Genomic DNA, 18,152 nt, shown 5'->3' on the forward strand with positions numbered 1-18,152 from the left:
AAAAACGGGGAGGGGATAAAAAACCAAAAAAAAAAAAAAAAAAAAAAAAAAAAAAAACTTCCATTAGATCTACAATCGATGCTAGGAAACTAGTTTTCCTAATTAATTCATACCACACATATAAGAGGTTCAGCAAGTGATTTTAGCAACACTCGACAACTGTGGTGTACCAAAATGAACCGTGCAATGTGATCTTACGCACCTTATCCATATCGAATGACACCCCCAGTTTATTGAAGCAAGATATCACAGCCTTGGCAGTTCCAGATGCATCAACTTTACTTGCTTGATGAGACTCTAATACCTACAATCTTGGAAGAATGCATCAGATTTTAACATTGCATCAAACAGAAGCTTTATGAAACCTAATTTTATTCATACCAGCATGGAACAGTTTAACAAAGCATTTATATAAGCAAGATTTGCCCTCTGAAACAGGATAAGAATATATTAATTACAGTGAAGAGATGGATCTTTAACCATACTGTTGGTTTGGCAATAAGAACTGTACTGATAATAAGTGTAACCACAATTTCTCTTTGCAATCACAATCCTTGGGACAGTACTCTCTAAAACAAAGATATGCCACTACATTCAAGTAATAAGCAATTTAATCAACTGGTTTACTTAAACACAAGGTTGCAGACCACACAACATGTGTATAAAGCAAACCACAACAATAAAATTTAAATATTATGCAAGCAATCAAAGATAGACTGTCGACTCATTCAATTGTCATATAATTCGTGATTCAAGTTCAATGTGAGTCTTCATGACCCTATGCAAGTCTACCCAAGTTTACACACACGACCTTACAAGCAAATTAACTCAATTTTGGGTTCTGAATGCTATGCCTATGAGTTGACTTGAGTTTGCCAACCATGCTTCTTGACCAGCAGTCAATTCAAGTTTCTAGAAATTTAAAATTGTTAATATTTTATTTGAACAAATGTCTAATTTAGTAAAATTCTCTTTTGTCATCTAGTCTTTTAGTTTCAGTAGGAATGTTATGACAAATGATAATGTTATGATGGATGAATGGTCACATAAGACATTATAGAGAGTGGAAAAAAAAAATTGAAAAATATTTGAGTCTCGTCTTTATTTTAAGCGGTTTTTTGGACATGCTTGGAGTATGCAAATAGATACACCACTAAAGAGATGACAAATAGCCCAATAGATGGTAAGAGAGAACCTAGGAAAACTGTAACCCAAAACCATCAAGATTCAAGAGAGTTTCAAATTTAAATGGCCTGTCAATGGGCATGATCTATATATCAATTATAGCTTTCATTTTATCAAGTAACAGTCCTCTCTTGACAGAAAAAGGTTTTGGTTGTTGTTGCTTTTTAAAGTTTCAGTACGAATAGAATACAAGAGAATGGGAGGAAAAGACTACTAAGTCACCAACCCAAACTAAAATAAAAAACAAGGAGTGTGTTAACATTATTATGTTCCTAACAAAACCTCCCAAAGCCTAAAATGTAAATACAACAAAAGAGATACCTGTAAGGAATATCCAGAAAAGGCTCCAGGAAATTGCTCTGCCATAATTTCCATAGCTGCAAGAAAAGCAACAACCTAAAGGAAAAAGTATATCAGCGTAAAGATGACAAATACAGGAGTGTAAAAGACATGAAAAATATAAAATTTGTCAAGGTTTTCAGAATTATGATTTACCTGCTTACCCATCTGTGGGGATATCACAGCGTAATTCTTTGAGTCTTCAACAGTCTTATGCAACAAATCCCTATCCCCACCAGTGGTCCCCATTACAAAGGGTACCCCAACCTTACTGTATAACTCTGCATTGCCTGCACATGAGATTGAACTAATAAATAAAACCAACACAACACCGTTATAATCTACATAAAGTCAAAAGTCCAGAAACATGTCTCAAATTGAAGGATCATAATGTACACTGTTCAATGAGAAGGCCATACAGTCCACCTATTCTTTGCCATCAAATATAGTATTCTCAATTCATATATGCTTAAAATGTAAAGACTTGTGTGCCAAAAGAATGTGTGGAGTTTCATTCTAAGATAAATCACAACCAAGGCATAAAAGATACATGACTTTGCAACATGTGTTTTTGGCTTTCCTCTGCCACATGTGAGATTTCAGAATTTATATAAAAACAAGATGAGAAAAAAGTGAATATTCAGTTAGACTTCTATCCAATGATAAGAAAATATGCTTCAAAATACATACCATTGACTGCATCTGGTATTGTGTAGTCCACAATAATCAAATTTGGATATTTATCAAGGACAGATTCAAGAAAACTCTCCCTATCAGAAGGACCGTGCACAAGGAACTCCCTTCCAGAGACCTCAAAAGTTTGTCCAGACTCATCTTCACAACCAAATGACACAGGAACAACATGAAGTCCAGCAGCTTCTGCTGCATTAATGACAGCCTTTCCCATTTTTCCAGTACATGCATTAACCTAAGCAGAATAAAGTAAAAAATGGACATGTGTTGCGCAACAAGCATTTTAAAATAACGACATTGCAGCATGTAAGAAATACTTATAGTCTCACCCCACCCCAACAAAAAAGAGGGAGAAAATATCCAAGCCGAGGCAAGAGGAAAAGATAATGAGGTGAATAAAATCTTAAGTAAAGAATGACACTTGCAGAAGTGATTATTAGATTATGAATTGTGAGTTAAATTAAAACAGATACGTAGTGTAGGAAATTTCATAGCTATTATGTGTTAAAGCAGATACATAGTTTATGAAACTGTATATACAGAAAAGATAAGATGCTTATACTATAACATGATACAGTAACTTGGGAAACTAGATCATATCTCTAGGCCTATGAATCCAATTTAAGTGAACGTCAACAAGATTAAAAACTTCTCTTCCTTACAATCAATGTAGCACTAAACATTTCAAATTGAAGATGTGTCTGGTCTCCAATGCATGTGGTTACATTCAATCCCTTCTATTTTCTCAAACTATGATCATGTCAACATTACATACGCTCCCTTATATTATCTCAAATTATTATTGGTGTCTATATATTCGTGTCAATGTTATGTTCCATGTCTGTGAATGTGCTTCATAGATTACAATTGGATTAAAAGACAATGTTCCTAGAGCCAATGCACAGTGAAATAAAAGTAACTATAAAAAATAAACTTCGGCATTCAAACATGGTTCCAAAAAGCTAGAAAAACGAAAACATATTATGGTTAATGACCATTATTGGAAGGGCAGTGTTCTTGGTGGAAGGTGCAGACTTTTCAAGAAAAGTTTGAACTGTTGTTGCTGACATTGAAACTTTAGGGACCAAACGCGATCTCCTATTCTGAGAAATGGGGAAATTTCTCCTTGTACTGGCGCCATTGGAGAAGAAAGCGAGCTGGTTATGGTGTCTGTGAAGAACGTTGGTTGCGGTTTTTAGCGTGAATGTTGCCATTGAAGACTGAGAGTCAGAAATTGAGCTCAGTTTGGGGGTTTAGGGTTTTGGGAATTGTTGCGATTTGTGAACTGTTTTAGGTTAAGTTTACAGTTGCAGAGTTTCTGGGTTTTGGGTTTTTCTTTTCGCCATTGTCGAGGGAAACAGTGGTGACTCAATTTTGGGCCTGAAGTTCGGGGCTAAGCCCAACTTGGAACCTCTCTCAGTGGGCTCAGTCTGTTTTGATTCTATGTCCTTCCAAGGGCAGTACTCTTGATTTTACTACTCAAACCCCTCCCTTTGTATATATATCCTTCCACCCTGTGCTGGTGATGGATTGAAAATCAATTTTTTCATTGAGTCATTTGCAGAGAGTCACAAATTTTTTAAGATTCCAAAATCTTAGTTATATATTATCAATGTTCACACATTATTAGATGCATTGTAGTGGTCCAATGGTATAATGCAATATTTTCATGTCTATTGTTTGATATGTCTTGTAAAAAATAATAATAACAAATAATAATAATATAAAAATCAATTTTAAGAGATATTTTAAGATTATAAACTAATCTTAAAGCATATTTTTTAATATTATAATAAGAATGAAATAGTAGAGTATTTAGGGAAAAAGAAACACCCAATCGTGTGAATAACAAGTTGAAAGTCCAACACAAATCATACATGAAACATTTAATGTGACTTCGGCCATGAATCAACCAATTGGATTAAGTTGTCCCAAGGATGCTACAAACTCAACTTATTAGATATATAAATCTCTATAATATACACCAAAGATCACACAAATGATATAAACCAACATACGGTACACAATACAACATTCGAAGTTATTAATGGTCGTGCAAAAATTTTATTGGAAGAATGAGATGTTGTCGAGTCTATAAGTGTCATGACCCAAAAATTTAATGTCGTGACCGGCGCATAAGTTATACTCCTAGTCTGGCAAGCCTATCAATTAACTTAACAATTAAACAATTAAATCGCTCTTTAACCGTTTAAAAATATATATATGTTTTTTCTTGAAATTTCGACAGAGTATCCTCTGTAACTTCAACGTTCCCAAATTTTGTAAAATCCCTGTTCAGCTTTCAATTCAGTCATAATTCAAATAACATAATCAAATTGCTTAATACACTTCTCAAAAAAAAACTAAATAGACTTTCTAGACTCCAAAATAGCTGCAATTACATAGACTCAACAAATGTTACAAAAATGGTCCTCGATCAAAGAGGCCTACCAAAAAAGAAGTTTGTTGAGACTTGAATCAAATAATAGATTCCTACTCGGCTGCTTGCGAATCTGAAAGAAATAAGCAACAAAAAGGGGTAAGTCACAAAGACTTAGTGAGGAGACAACAGCCACCATCAATTGGAAGGGAAACACAAAAGACACGAATAACTGTTTAATCGCTTGAAAGAAATATTAAAAATCCAGTGAATAACGAAACAAAATCAAAATGAACAACCTTAAAATCATTATAAAAATCAAACAAGTAACAATACAAATTTTTAGAACCAAGAGACGACTTTATCTCATTGATAGCCATTTCCTCATAAGGGTGGCTTTTCCCTTAGGGGTGACTCCATCTAACGGATGGCCCTCTCCTCTCAATCCCGCAACGCATCGTCACGTATCAATTAGGGAGCTTACATCACGTTGATAGTTCTCTCCTCCTACGGATGACGTTTCTCATAGGGGCGGCTCCATCTAACGGGTAACTCTCCTTAATCAACACGAGGTAACTAGGTGCACATAACACAGTTAACGATTTAATAACAATAACACCGACTTTCCAAAACGCGCATTTAAAATCCTTTCATCGTAATTCATGAAAAAAAAACATATTCAATCGCATAACAATTCAAGATTTAAATACTTTAACTCATACGTAAATCAAAATAATAACATATTATATAACAACGACAGTTAAATTAAATAATTGACGAAATCGAGATAAAATTCAAAGGTTGTATTTCCCAAATTTTTCAATAAATACTTTAATATAGAAAACAAGTAAAATAATAATAATAATAATAATAATAATAATAATAATAATAATAATAATAATAATAATAATAATAATAATAGCAGTATAAAATATATATGACGATGATCGTCGTCAACTCACAGTTATGGAGAATCGTCTAAGTTTGCTCTCCAACAACTCTCATAGTAGGCCTCTTTTTTGGTAGGCCTATTTGATCGAGGACCATTTTTGTAACATTTGTTGAGTTTATGTAATTGCAGCTATTTTGGAGTCTAGAAAGTCTATTTAGTTTTATAATAATAATAATAATAATAATAATAATAATAATAATAATAATAATAATAGCAGTATAAAATATATATGACGATGATCGTCGTCAACTCACAGTTATGGAGAATCGTCTAAGTTTGCTCTCCAACAACTCTCATAGTAGGCCTCTTTTTTGGTAGGCCTATTTGATCGAGGACCATTTTTGTAACATTTGTTGAGTTTATGTAATTGCAGCTATTTTGGAGTCTAGAAAGTCTATTTAGTTTTTTTTTTTTTTGAGAAGTGTATTAAGCAATTTGATTATGTTATTTGAATTATGACTGGATTGAAAGCTGAACAGGGATTTTACAAAATTTGGGAAGGTTGAAGTTACAGAGGATACTCTGTCGAAATTTCAAGAAAAAGCATATATATATTTATAAACGGTTAAAGAGCGATTTAGTTGTTTAATTGTTAAGTTAATTGATAGGCTTGCCAGACTAGGATTATAGCTTGTGCGCCGGTTACGGCATTAAATTTTTGGGTCGTGACAATAAACAAATAAATAATGTCATGTCCACAATTAAGGTTGAGAAAATCTCTTATTATTTAAATGTAATGTGAATGTAACTTTCAACCATGATTATGGCATCACTAGTATTGGTTGTGTTTTGAGGAAACATATATTGTAATTTTGTTCATGATTTACCATATATTTGCAACATCTTTTAGATGTTAGGAAAGTTAAAGCTAGTGGCCGGTTGTTGTATGTTGTGAAGAAGGTTTATGCTCTAGGTTTTTCCAATGTTATTTTTTAGGTAAGCTCAAAGTTGGTAGGGGAAGCTTTAGTCGTGTAGAGAATAGCACAAAGATTTGTACAAAGTTGGTGCAATAATTAAAAAGTGTAGAACTTAATATGGTTGTTATTCAAAACTTTTTGATTAAGTTTGTTATGAGGCGGTTACTTATACACTAGCATAGCATGACACCATTTTCTTTTTTTAATAATGTATTGCTTTTTTATATTACTATTAAAGTGGGTAAAAAAAGGTCATTACTATTTCAATTAAAAAAAAAATGTATAGTAGATTTTTGCTAATTACAAGAAAGTCTGCAATTAGCTATCACGTATATCATAAATTCGTAACTAATCTCTAATAAAGAAAATTATCTAATACAATAATCCATAAAGTTAATATCTAAGTTGAATTTAGTGTGTTGTCAATATTTGGTATTGGGTAGTAGAACATTAAGGGCACTTTTTTCTAATACGAGAGGAGTGTGAATTAAGCACACAACTTCATATGGGAGTTAGTAGATATAGTATGTCAAAAATAAACGCTAAATAGTCAAGTAGGGCTGTCATTAAAATTTTAGTATTTTGTGTGAAATTTGAATTTGGTGTCGTATTTTATTTTTATTTATGTGCTTAATTTTTGTATAGGTCATATAATATATAATGATAGTAAATTTTATTATAATTGATATAATATTAATTAATCAGTTATGTTTTTTTAATACATATTAATCAATATATTTGGATTTTATGACTAAGATAATAATAATAATAATAATAATAATAATAATAATAATAATAATAATTTTATTATATTTGATGCAATTAACATATTTTTGCATGACAATATCTCATTCAACAATTATTTCAACAAGAGAATTTTTTTTTTTTTTTGAGATAAGAGTGTAGATAGACAATTGTTGGTAAAACATATTCTTAAGAAAAATAATTTGAATTTTTGTTATCTTTTTCACAAATTTTAGGAACTAAATACTAACAAGAACAAGAGAATTGATAGATAAAATATTTGTGTTTTATAGGATTCCAATTTTAGTGTAAGAATAAAAAAAAATCAATAATTTTTTATACATATTAAATCATAGGGACAAAAATTTATAAACTTATAATTTTAGACTTTAAATTTAAAAAGAAAAAACATTAAATCACTCAAACTTTAACATTTTTCTACTATATGATTTTTTATGAGTAGTGTTATTTATTACGAATAATTGTTACAAGTAATAGAAGAATGCATGAAAATACGAATTTTGACGGATCAAATTATATTTTTGTGTTTTTTGTGAATTTTCTCTCTAAAAATAAACATTTTCCATTTTATATATTTATATTATTTGAACATAATAAAAATAAAATCTATTAACTTTACAAATTTAAACTATGTGTGATCAACATTCTAAGAGCCAACATCGTAGGAAGTGTGTGACCGATATATGTTGAAAGTATCTAAGTGATAAGTCCACCGCATAAAACAATATTTTAAATTTGTCAGAAAAAAAAAAAAAAAGAAAGAAAGAAAAAAGGACAAGACATAAAAACCAATACTAACCTATTTTGATTCTTATTACAAGGATTGATGTGAACATGTTATTCTATTCAATGAATCCCTCTCTGCATATAAATTAATTATTTGTCTCTTCGGTGCATTGAAATTTCATTTCAAATTTGAGAAAGATATCAATTTCTTTTTGATGAAAATTGGATAGATATCAATTAACTAAAATTCTTCAACAATGTCTTTCTATTTTATTTTAATTTTTTTTTGAGTTGTTACTCGCATATATTTTTAACTAATATGTAACTCGTGTGTCGCACGAAAATAACTTACGATCTTGATAAATATAAGTTGACTTAAAAATAAATAATTTATAAAAAAAATAAAATAAAAAAATTTAATTGTAAACTAAATTAAAAAATCATTTTTTACATTGTCAATGTCACTAATCAAAAGCGTGACTCGCTCTTTAATCTTAACGAGCCTTATTTTTTAATTCTCCAAATAATTTTTTTTCTTTCTAAAAAACTTATTATAAAACAATAATTTTAATTTTAAACAAATAAAAAATAAAAACAACGATTATTAATTAGATTAGATAAAATAAGAATTTTTAAAATAATGTACATTGACATATATAAATTAAGCAAATTAGTAAATGTAAAGATGAGTAAGTAATTTAATAATTAATTTTTATTTTTATTATTCAACATAGTATGAAATACATGACATTTGAGAATTTATATAAATTTTACTTTATCAAGTGACAAAATATCTTTCATTCTGGTACTACCCGTTATAAAATACTAAAGAAAAATAATATTCCCATTACAAAAAAAATTACAATACACATAATAAAAGTTATGATTATCTTTTATATCTTTTATGTTTGAATTTGCATGTTAGTTTTCATGAATCTTTCATGAATCCTTTGAATTTGCATGATATTTAATAATAAATTTAAAAGATAAAATGTTTAATAATAAGTTTAGAAGATAAAATATATAATGTATGGTATATTAGTAAAATTAAAATGTAACCATAGTAGTGTTTGAAAAATCATTTACATAAGTATCACATCAAAAATCGTCATATAATTGATTTGCTAAAGTAACGTTTGAATATTACTTCAAAAACAAAAACTGTCGAATTGAATTGTATTTTTTTTTTAATTCATATAAATTATTATTTTTCTCATTAATATTCTAATATTATTGTTTTTCTAATTAATATTCTAATATTTTAGAAATTAAGTTGTTTGTATTCATATGTAAAAACTCGTGTTCGTGTTAACTGTAGATTCAATATCAACATTATTTATTAGAGAACTTATAATCAGAATTATTAGGATTAACAAGAATTTAAAATCGAGTTAGTATGACAAATCTTACAAATAAACTTATACATATAGTGTGTTAGACAAAATTTAGAAACATAAAAAAATAAACAAAATATATAGCAAAATAGAGACATAAATTTTTTAATTAAATATTTTGAATTGATGTGACAAATTAAAATAAATTTATCGAATTTGAATGAGTGTTCGGTTGTTCCATATGTTATAGAATTAGACGCAACACCAAGAGAACGTACAAACCTCCCTTATCAGACAAAAACCATAGTCGCATGATTTTAACAACTAAATTTCATGACTCCTTTTTTGAAGAAATTGAAACAACAAAATCCAGTTTTTTGTTCGGATAAATATAAACACAGATGAATAATGAATCTTTCGTAAAGAAAAATGAAAAGAGAATTGTGTATACATGATAATATGAATGATATTTATAAAGAAGAGATAGAGAGACGATCTATAGAGGACGCCGAATTAAGAAGAAAAATCTGAATGCACTAAAAGAATTCTCGTAAAATAAAATACATTTTTTAATTAAATTAATTTGAAGTGGTGGTTACTAAAATAGTGTTTCAACCATTACTTACAAAAACTATCAAAAGTCGTGTAATTGATTATATTTTATTTTTAATTCATTCTTTTTATTTTTTTAATTGACCACTAAATCGTGATGAATTAGAAGTTTTATTTTTTTTCTTAAAAAAAATGTGCACTTAGTTATTTCTATTAACCATTAATTTCAAAAAATTGTCTCAAATGTAAGTGATTGTATTTTACTTTTAATTCATTCTTTTTATTTTTTAATTGGCCATTAAATTTTCAACGAACTTCATGTTAAATCGTGATCTAATGAAAGTTTTATCTTTTTCTTTAAAAGTTGTTTCTATTAATAGAAAGTTTATATTTGCCCAACACTCTATTTAACTGACACATGTCAAATTCGTCAAAATATTATGTTTACCTTATTATATTGTATAGATTTTTTTATATTCATTTATCATCTCAATTTTTATATTTTTATTTTATTTTTTTTATACATCATTAATATATTACATTTACTTTATCACTTTATTTATTTGTATATTTCATTAGATGTCAAATGAATTTTTATATTTCATTAGATGTCAAATGAATGTATGGGTGTTTATTATTAATTTTTCTATTGTCGAAAATAATATCACGAGCAGACAATTTTTGCTGCATTTATATAATAAGAACATCGGTAGTTGTATATTATTGATCAAATTATTTTTAAAAAACAAACTATAATTTTTGCTTTATAAATTAAAATTAAAATATTGAACTTAAATCTAAATTATTCAATTGAATGGTTATCAATGTTGATTGTGTAAAATGTTGAGTTGTCACTTTTGCAATCCTTATGTAGTTTTTTACATATATATCTAATAGATTTCAAAATAATCCCCTCATGTCCAATGAATGTCTTGAATAAGAGAGAAAATATATGCAATAAAAAAATAAATAGTTAAGATCAAAACACTACTCTCCTATATTATTTTTTGTCAACGTGAAGGCTCCATTTCCCATAAATTTCATCTCTTAGGTATTTAAAAAATACATCATAATATGTGACATTTAATTGGAGCTGTAAATGAACATTTTTTTATATTATAATTCATAAGTGTAGTAAATAAATCAAATTTGCATAGTATAGTAAATAAAACTTCAAATTATTACTTTTACTAAAATAAGGTTGTTTTATTTGTTTTTTTGGAAATAGGACAAACGATATTTGTGTAAATTCACACTAACTAAAAATAAAGTATTTTATCACATATGTAATTGAATTTTGAAATTAGTGTTAAGGATTAAGTATCATTACCTATAATCACTTGCATGAGATGGCAGCTTTATCGTTCATTCTAATCTTATCATATTCAAAAAAAAAAAAAAAGTTACTAAAAAAATTGAAAAATAGCTTAAAATAAAACGAGTCGATTAAAATAATAAGATGGACGTATAGTACAATGTAATTCTGGTCAATAATTTTAACCTGTTAAAAAGAATTGGTTTTTATTATTTGTTAATGTTGACATTTAAAAGCTGTTGATATTAAATGAATTTGGGTAGAGTTAGGAGAGAAGCAATTGACAGAGAGGAAACGTAGAGAAGAGGAACTCCATTCTCTTCTTCTCTCATATTATCACAGAATGGACGACGAACATGACTTCTACTTCTGATCAGAGGATGTCACAACCTCATGTCTCTTACTGGTAATTCTCCGTTTTTTCTTTTTCTTTTTCTTTATGGGTTTTTATTATGTTTTTTTCCTTTGTATGCTTTCGCGGTTGTGAATGTTTGTACACACGTGTGTGTTGACATTAAAGTTTCGAAAATTAGTGTAGTTCTCATGTTAGATTAGTTTTGATTTTGTTGAGATGGGTGTTTTTATCTTAATTTTCTGTTGACTTGGTCCCTGATGCGGATCATTATTAGGCTATTGTTATAAGAGTATGTATGGATTGACTTATTTGAGGTTTCAGAGAGCATGTCCATAATCTGTTTTCACTTTTTAGCTTTTATTTCCATAAGTTCTTCGTTATAGCTTATATAAAAATAGTTTGACTTTGTTTTGTCTTTTATTTTAGATATTGTTTTTACATAAACAATCATATGATAAGCTCTTATGCAATAAGTACTTAACTAAACTGTTTATCCAAACAAGGCTATGAAGCATTATAAGCGCTGATTGGTGTCACATTGCAACCCTTTCGCCTTTCTCATACTACCTGGTGTTTATGGTGATATATAAGTGCATATTGTGTTTTGTATTGTTAGTTGGTTAATGCTTTGGTCATCTTTGCTTGCATCATTAGGACTTGAAGCTTATTTGGTTAGCTTTTTTTTGCTTGTGTGTGTATGTTCGCTTTTCTGGCTCTTTTTGCTGTCATGGATTTTAAGTTTTGACAATTATAATCTTGCAATTTATGGGCTGAAGAATCAGTTATTGGTTTGATACTGAGTTTCAGAAAGAAAAGGATGAACAAAATTGTAGAAATGGAGTCTCTTGCACTTTAATCAGTTTATGGATGTAAGGGTTTTGAAATAAATAATTTAAGGGTTAAGGACGTAGTATTGGTAAATGGGATGTCCTGCTGCACTTAGGAGAAATGGAAAATTATGAGTGATGAGACAAACCTGATAATTAAGAATGGGAGCCTAGTATAGATTCTGCATTGCTTCCTTTTTACTTGTGTTTTGAGTCATAAGAATTTTGCATTGCTTTCTTTTTATTCAATTTAGATTGTGCATGTCCTAATAGAATCTAATGAAAGAATTAAAGAAAACTTTGTTGACAATCTATTATGTGTAGAGCATCACTCAGCATGCTGAATTTTTCTAACTTTTGACATGGGACAGTGTTCTTATCTTTCATGATTATTTTTAAGAATTGCATGGCATTTTTTTTATGTTGTATTCTATGGTTTTTGTATTAATTTTGTTTTGAGATTTTGGTGTCCACTGCAGCTGTGGCTCTTGTGGATACCCTCTGAACTTGACATCATCCAATCGAATCACATCTAACATTGCATCTGAATACAAAAAGTCTGTTAAGAAAGGATCAATCTCATTTTCTTCAGTTGATCTCAGTCGTTTTACACAGGTTGATAAAATAAACTGTTTTCCAGTCTCCTGGTTGAATCCTTCAAAGACTAAACTGCTTTGCCGTAAATGCGGGGTTCATATTGGTTATGGTTATGGTAGAGAATCACCTGCACTTTGTGGATGTGAGCCTTCCATTTCATCTGACACTCTAAGAAAATTCAGCATAAAGATTCGATCATTACAGCCTTCTTCAGAAGAGTCTTGAAAAGATTGACATGGGAGATCTTTCTAAAAACGGTGTTACTTCCATCATGCACCTACCGGATGATTGCCTTACTATTATTTTCCATGCTTTAGATAATCGTATTGACCGTGAATCATTTGGCTTGACCTGCCGCCGATGGCTCCATATTCAAGATTTCAACCGCCGGTCACTGCAATTTGAGTGTTCATTCACTATACTAAATCCTTCCTCTTTATCGACAAAGAGTCTTGATGTTCACACTGTTCATCTCCATAGGTTGTTGAGACGCTTTCAACATTTAGAATCTTTATCCCTATGTGGTTGCAGGGAGCTCAATGATTCGGGATTGACCCGTTTGCTAAGCTACGGTTCAAATTTGCAAAAACTTAATCTGGATTGTTGTTTGAAAGTCACTGACTACGGGCTATCTCTGGTTGCTTCCGGTTGCCCCTCATTGACGACAATTAGTCTCTATCGATGTCTCAACATTACTGACAAAGGATTAGAGACTTTAGCCACTGCTTGCCAATCTTTGAAATATGTAAACCTCTCATATTGCTCACATATATCTGACAATGGGTTGAAAGCTATTGCTCAGCGGTGTTGCCAGCTTCAGGCTGTTAACATATCACACTGTGAGAGTATAAACGGTGTTGGCTTCAAAGGGTGTTCGAAATCTCTCGCACATGTAGAAGCCGAGTCTTGTAAGCTTACGCCAGAAGGGGTAATGGGAATTGTTAGTGGTGGCGGAATAGAGTATCTAGATGTATCTTGTTTAAGTTGGTCTCCTTTGGGAGATCCCTTGCACGGAATTGGATTTTCTTCGAGCCTCAAAATCCTAAACTTTCGAATGTGCAGAACTGTTTCTGATACTTCTATTGCAGCAATTGCCAAGGGATGTCCATTACTCAAAGAATGGAACTTAGCATTATGTCATGAGGTGAGGATATCTGGATGGCAGGCTGTGGGGTTATATTGCCAGAATTTGAAGCGACTGCATGTTAATCGATGCCGCAATCTCAACGATAATGGCTTGCAGGCGCTGCGAGACGGTTGCAGAAGTCTCTCCATTTTGTACTTGAATGGCTGTGTTCGTGTGACACCGTTTGCATTAGAGTTATTCAAGTCTCACAGAGCCAATGTTTGCATAAAGGAAGAAGAGGTAATGTGCATAAAGCCTTACTACTCCCCATTCAGATGATACTGGCTGATACAGAATTATCATCCATCAAAACATTAAATAAATGTATTCTCTTTCTAGGAAAAAGGTCTACATACAGCTGATTCTTTATCAGTTGTTTGAAAAGATCTTTATTTGTATAAAATGTATTTTAAGACACGTGGTTGCTTCTAGTTATACATTTTATAGATGCTCCCTGCTACATATAATAATTCTGGGATTGGATTGGATGGTGCAGGGATCTCAATACATACTGTTACTTTAAGAAAGCTAATATTGGAACAAAGTTCACGGCTTAATAATAATATATATAAAATAAAATTGTTTAACCGTGTAGTTCTTGATTTATTTAATCTGACAACAAGCTGAAGTGCTGCTCACTGAACACATGTAAAGAAAAACCTTGAACACACAAAATGTTTTCACAAAGTAAACGACTCTTAATATTTAACTATGTGGAATTAAGTTTTTGCCTAGAATATTACTTATTTACTTTACTAGTTTATGCTGCAATATGCTATGAAGCATTAAATAGTTCATGATTTATATTGTTGCAATAGTGGAGCTAGACTTGTCAAACAGGGACCAAGTCCAAAGTTCATTATATGTAATGTAAGTCCTGTCTAAAGCAAAACTGCAAAAACTCATTTATAAATTTGGGATACTTTCTGGCTCAGAGAAGCAATCTAGATTTCAAAGAATCAAACACGTTTTATGAACTCACGTCGGGGTCATTGATTTTATGGACCTAAATTCGGTGTCACCAGAGAGTGGTTTTGCTATCAAGAACTTTTGTGTGTTTTTGTCTGAAAGTATACTTTTGAAGAACAAAAAGACTGTTTTTCAGAAGGTATACTTTTGACGTATATGTTGGGGGTGAAAAAAGAAGTTTCCTTGCCAGTTAGGTTTCCTTAACAAGGGTCATGAAAATGCTGATTGGATTTTAATACTTCTGGATCAACCATTATTGATACACAAGTTCATTTTGACTCAATGATCATGAGTTGTGGGCTTGCCGATGCATATGCCATAAAATGTGGGCCACTTGAGTTTGGGGAGAAGGTATTTAATAGAATAGCAAAGAAAGAGCAAGAATCTTCGAAAACCATGGACCATGGTAATTGCATAATGCCAATATTCTATAGGGAGGAAAGTTGTGGCTATCTATCTAACTATTGAGATTATTGTATTTAAATCATTTGTCTCGATCCAACGACTCTGAATGTGTCGACGGGATGAAGGCAAATTTTTTCGACAACAGTAAATCAGATTTCTTATTTAAGTTTTGCCCTCAAATCTTTCACCATTCTTGTGTGATTACCAATAACGCATGTGGTGTTCATGGTTTACTAAAATATATGATTAACAAATTCATGGTCTAATATGCAAGGTTATGTGGAATTGTGGATGTTGCCACATGCATTGAAAGTGCTCTAAGTGACATAAATGCCAAATATGTTCTTGTTGCAAAGACAATCTTCTTGTTTTGGGAAGATGTGATAGTATACTAAATATTGGGTCTTAGTCCAATATTAGAGAATAAGAGTTAGTTAGTATGGTGGCTGATTTTATGGAAATCTGTTGCAGATTGCCATTATAAAAAATAGACCCTGGTAGTTAGACAATCATTCATAAATATTGTTAGGAGAATATTTTTTTTGGATTAAGAGCAGTTATGGTTTAGTTTAAGAATTATTAGAACTATGATATAGTTTGTTTTCTGTATTTTTATATTTCCACCATTGTAAGTAAGGGCGTTTAAAAAAACAAAAAAATTGAACCAAACTGCAGAACTGAACTGAACCGAACTATTTTTAAACTGAACTGATTTATAAAAATTGAGAACCGAACTGTTTTCGAACTGATTTTTTAAAACTAGAACTGAACCGAAGTGGTTTTTAGTTTGAAAAAACCGAACCGAACTGATTTTTAGTTCGAAAAAATTGAACCAAATTGGTTTTTATTTTAAAAAACTTAAATCGAATTTATCATTTTAGAATTAATTAGGGGTAATTATGTAAAACTTGGTATATATAAACAAAAAAATTAAGTAATAAACTTGTGCATCAGTTTATAAAACAGTTTAGTTCGGTTCGGTTTTTTGCCTTGAAACCTAGTTCGATTCGGTTTTTTCAAACTGAAAACCAGTTTGGTTCAATTTTCAAACAGTTCTAGTTTAGAGCTGAACTTTGTCCATCCCTAATTGTAAGAGCTTCAAAATTCATACAATTTCGTTCAATAATGTCATCTACTTTTCAAATGTTTATCCCAACTACAACCTCGAGAGCAATGTTGTTTTCAAATGGATACTCAAAACAACAATAACGAAGCTTAATCCAACTAAATAAAATTGATTATATGTATATTTTTTTAACTTGTATTTCTAAAAAAAACACACCTAATTTTAAAAGTGTACTTGAGAATTACGTAATTGGTTTAGGAGTAATGGGAGAACTTCCTCTTTTATTAAGTGTGTGTTTGGTTATGTAGTGACAAAAATAACTAAAGGATAAAAGTGAGTCGAATGTAAAGTGATTTATATTTGAATTCATTTATATAAAGCTAAAGACGCAAATGCAAACTACCACACAATATAATGAGTACATCAAACTAAAGGCGCAAATGCAATGCCTCTATTGCTCAGATCGGTAATCCTATTGCCTTTGTTACACAATCTTCTTCATTTGGACCTTGGATACTTGACTCAGGCACCTCTGATCATATGTCTGGTAATAAATTGTTTTTCTCATGTTTGACTTATATGGACACACTACCTAGTATTACTTTGGCTAATGGGTCACAAACCAAATGTTATGGTATTGGCCGAGCAAATCCCCTACCCAAACTCTCTTTGGACTTTGTGCTAAATGTCCCTAGCTGTCCATTTAACTTAATATCCATCAGTAAATTCACTCGTACCTTACCTTACTCTGTTACATTTGCTAATGGTTATGTTCTTGTGCAGGATCGGAATACTGGGACGACGATTGGAGTAGGACATGAGTCTCAAGGCCTATATTACGTTTCGACACCTACAACGCCTATTGCATGTTCCGCCGTCGAGTCTCCACATATTATCCATCAACGTTTGGGTCATCCTAGCCTTCAAAAGTTGCATCTTATGGTTCTGAGTCTGTCAAAAGTGTCTACCTTAGAGTGTGAGCCATGTCAGTTCGGGAAACATACTAGGAGTTTATTTCCTGACAGAGTCAATAAAAGAGCTGCGTCTCCTTTTGCTTTAGTTCATTCTGATATTTGGGGTCCGAGTCGTGTTGTTTCATGTTTGGGTTTTCAATATTTTGTTACTTTTATTAATGAAAAAACGCTAAGATGTTTTCTCAATTTTTCAAACCTTTAGCTCAGAAATAAACACAATTTGGTACTCAGATAAAAATATTGCAAAGTGATAACGCTCGCGAATATTTGTCTACGTCTTTTCAATCTTTTTTGACTTCACAGGGCATCCTCCATCAAACTCCGTGTGCTTATACCCCTCAACAAAACGGTGTCGCTGAGAGAAAGAACCGACATTTGGTGGAAACGACTCGTACCATGCTCCTTCACAATAATGTACCTCCTCGTTTTTTGGGAGATGCAATTCTCACAACTTGCTACTTAATCAACTGCATGCCTTCCTTTGTACTTGAAAACAAGGTACCACATTCTATTTTGTTTCCTCAACAACATCTTTATACCCTACCACTCTGCATCTTCGGGTGCACATGTTTTGTTCATGACCTTACTCCAGGGAAAGATAAGTTGGCTGCAAAATCCTTTAAGTGTCTTTTTCTCGGCTACTCTCGTCTGCAGAAAGGTTGTCAGTGCTATTCC

General features: G+C 31.1%; 3 protein-coding genes across 5 annotated transcripts in view; 2 read left to right on the forward strand and 1 right to left on the reverse strand.

Moving 5' to 3' along the window:
* Positions 1 to 3,559, reverse strand: part of LOC101511603 (4-hydroxy-tetrahydrodipicolinate reductase 2, chloroplastic-like) — a 5,448-nt gene extending 1,889 nt beyond the window's left edge. Inside the window, exons 1-5 of the mRNA XM_004510662.4 lie at positions 3,213 to 3,559; positions 2,215 to 2,452; positions 1,681 to 1,814; positions 1,507 to 1,581; positions 203 to 304 (exon numbers count right to left, since the gene is read on the reverse strand). Of these exons, the coding sequence (XP_004510719.1) occupies positions 203 to 304; positions 1,507 to 1,581; positions 1,681 to 1,814; positions 2,215 to 2,452; positions 3,213 to 3,431 (768 nt within the window). The 5' untranslated portion in view covers positions 3,432 to 3,559. The remainder of the gene's footprint in view (positions 1 to 202; positions 305 to 1,506; positions 1,582 to 1,680; positions 1,815 to 2,214; positions 2,453 to 3,212) is intronic.
* Positions 3,560 to 11,403: 7,844 nt separating this feature from the next.
* LOC101512137 (F-box/LRR-repeat protein 12) lies at positions 11,404 to 14,551 on the forward strand. Of its 3 annotated transcripts, none has more exons than XM_004510663.3 (2): positions 11,404 to 11,564; positions 12,820 to 14,551. In XM_004510663.3, exon 2 carries the CDS (start codon positions 13,173 to 13,175, stop codon positions 14,340 to 14,342), a length of 1,170 nt encoding a protein of 389 aa, XP_004510720.1. In that variant the 5' UTR covers positions 11,404 to 11,564; positions 12,820 to 13,172; the 3' UTR covers positions 14,343 to 14,551. The 3 variants fall into 3 exon arrangements, with proteins under 3 accessions (XP_004510720.1, XP_004510721.1, XP_004510722.1); XM_004510664.4 differs by having other exon boundaries at positions 12,943 to 14,551; XM_004510665.4 differs by having other exon boundaries at positions 11,406 to 11,564; positions 12,956 to 14,551.
* Positions 11,515 to 13,162, forward strand: LOC101493471 (uncharacterized protein At4g08330, chloroplastic-like). The gene is made up of 2 exons (XM_004510684.1): positions 11,515 to 11,564; positions 12,820 to 13,162. The coding sequence occupies exons 1-2, from the start codon at positions 11,515 to 11,517 to the stop codon at positions 13,160 to 13,162; spliced, it is 393 nt and encodes a 130-aa protein (XP_004510741.1).
* Positions 14,552 to 18,152: the final 3,601 nt, after the last annotated feature.

The sequence above is a fragment of the Cicer arietinum genome, chromosome 7 (assembly GCF_000331145.2).
Source record: "Cicer arietinum cultivar CDC Frontier isolate Library 1 chromosome 7, Cicar.CDCFrontier_v2.0, whole genome shotgun sequence".
Classification (NCBI taxonomy): Eukaryota; Viridiplantae; Streptophyta; class Magnoliopsida; order Fabales; family Fabaceae; genus Cicer; species Cicer arietinum.

Bases quoted from the DNA above. Each gene is read 5' to 3' on its own strand.
- LOC101493471 (XM_004510684.1), top strand. From the start codon at position 11,515: ATGACTTCTACTTCTGATCAGAGGATGTCACAACCTCATGTCTCTTAC. The intron at 11,565-12,819 runs GTAATTCTCCGT...TGTCCACTGCAG, and splicing joins CAACCTCATGTCTCTTACTG to CTGTGGCTCTTGTGGATACC.
- LOC101512137 (XM_004510663.3), top strand. From the start codon at position 13,173: ATGGGAGATCTTTCTAAAAACGGTGTTACTTCCATCATGCACCTACCG.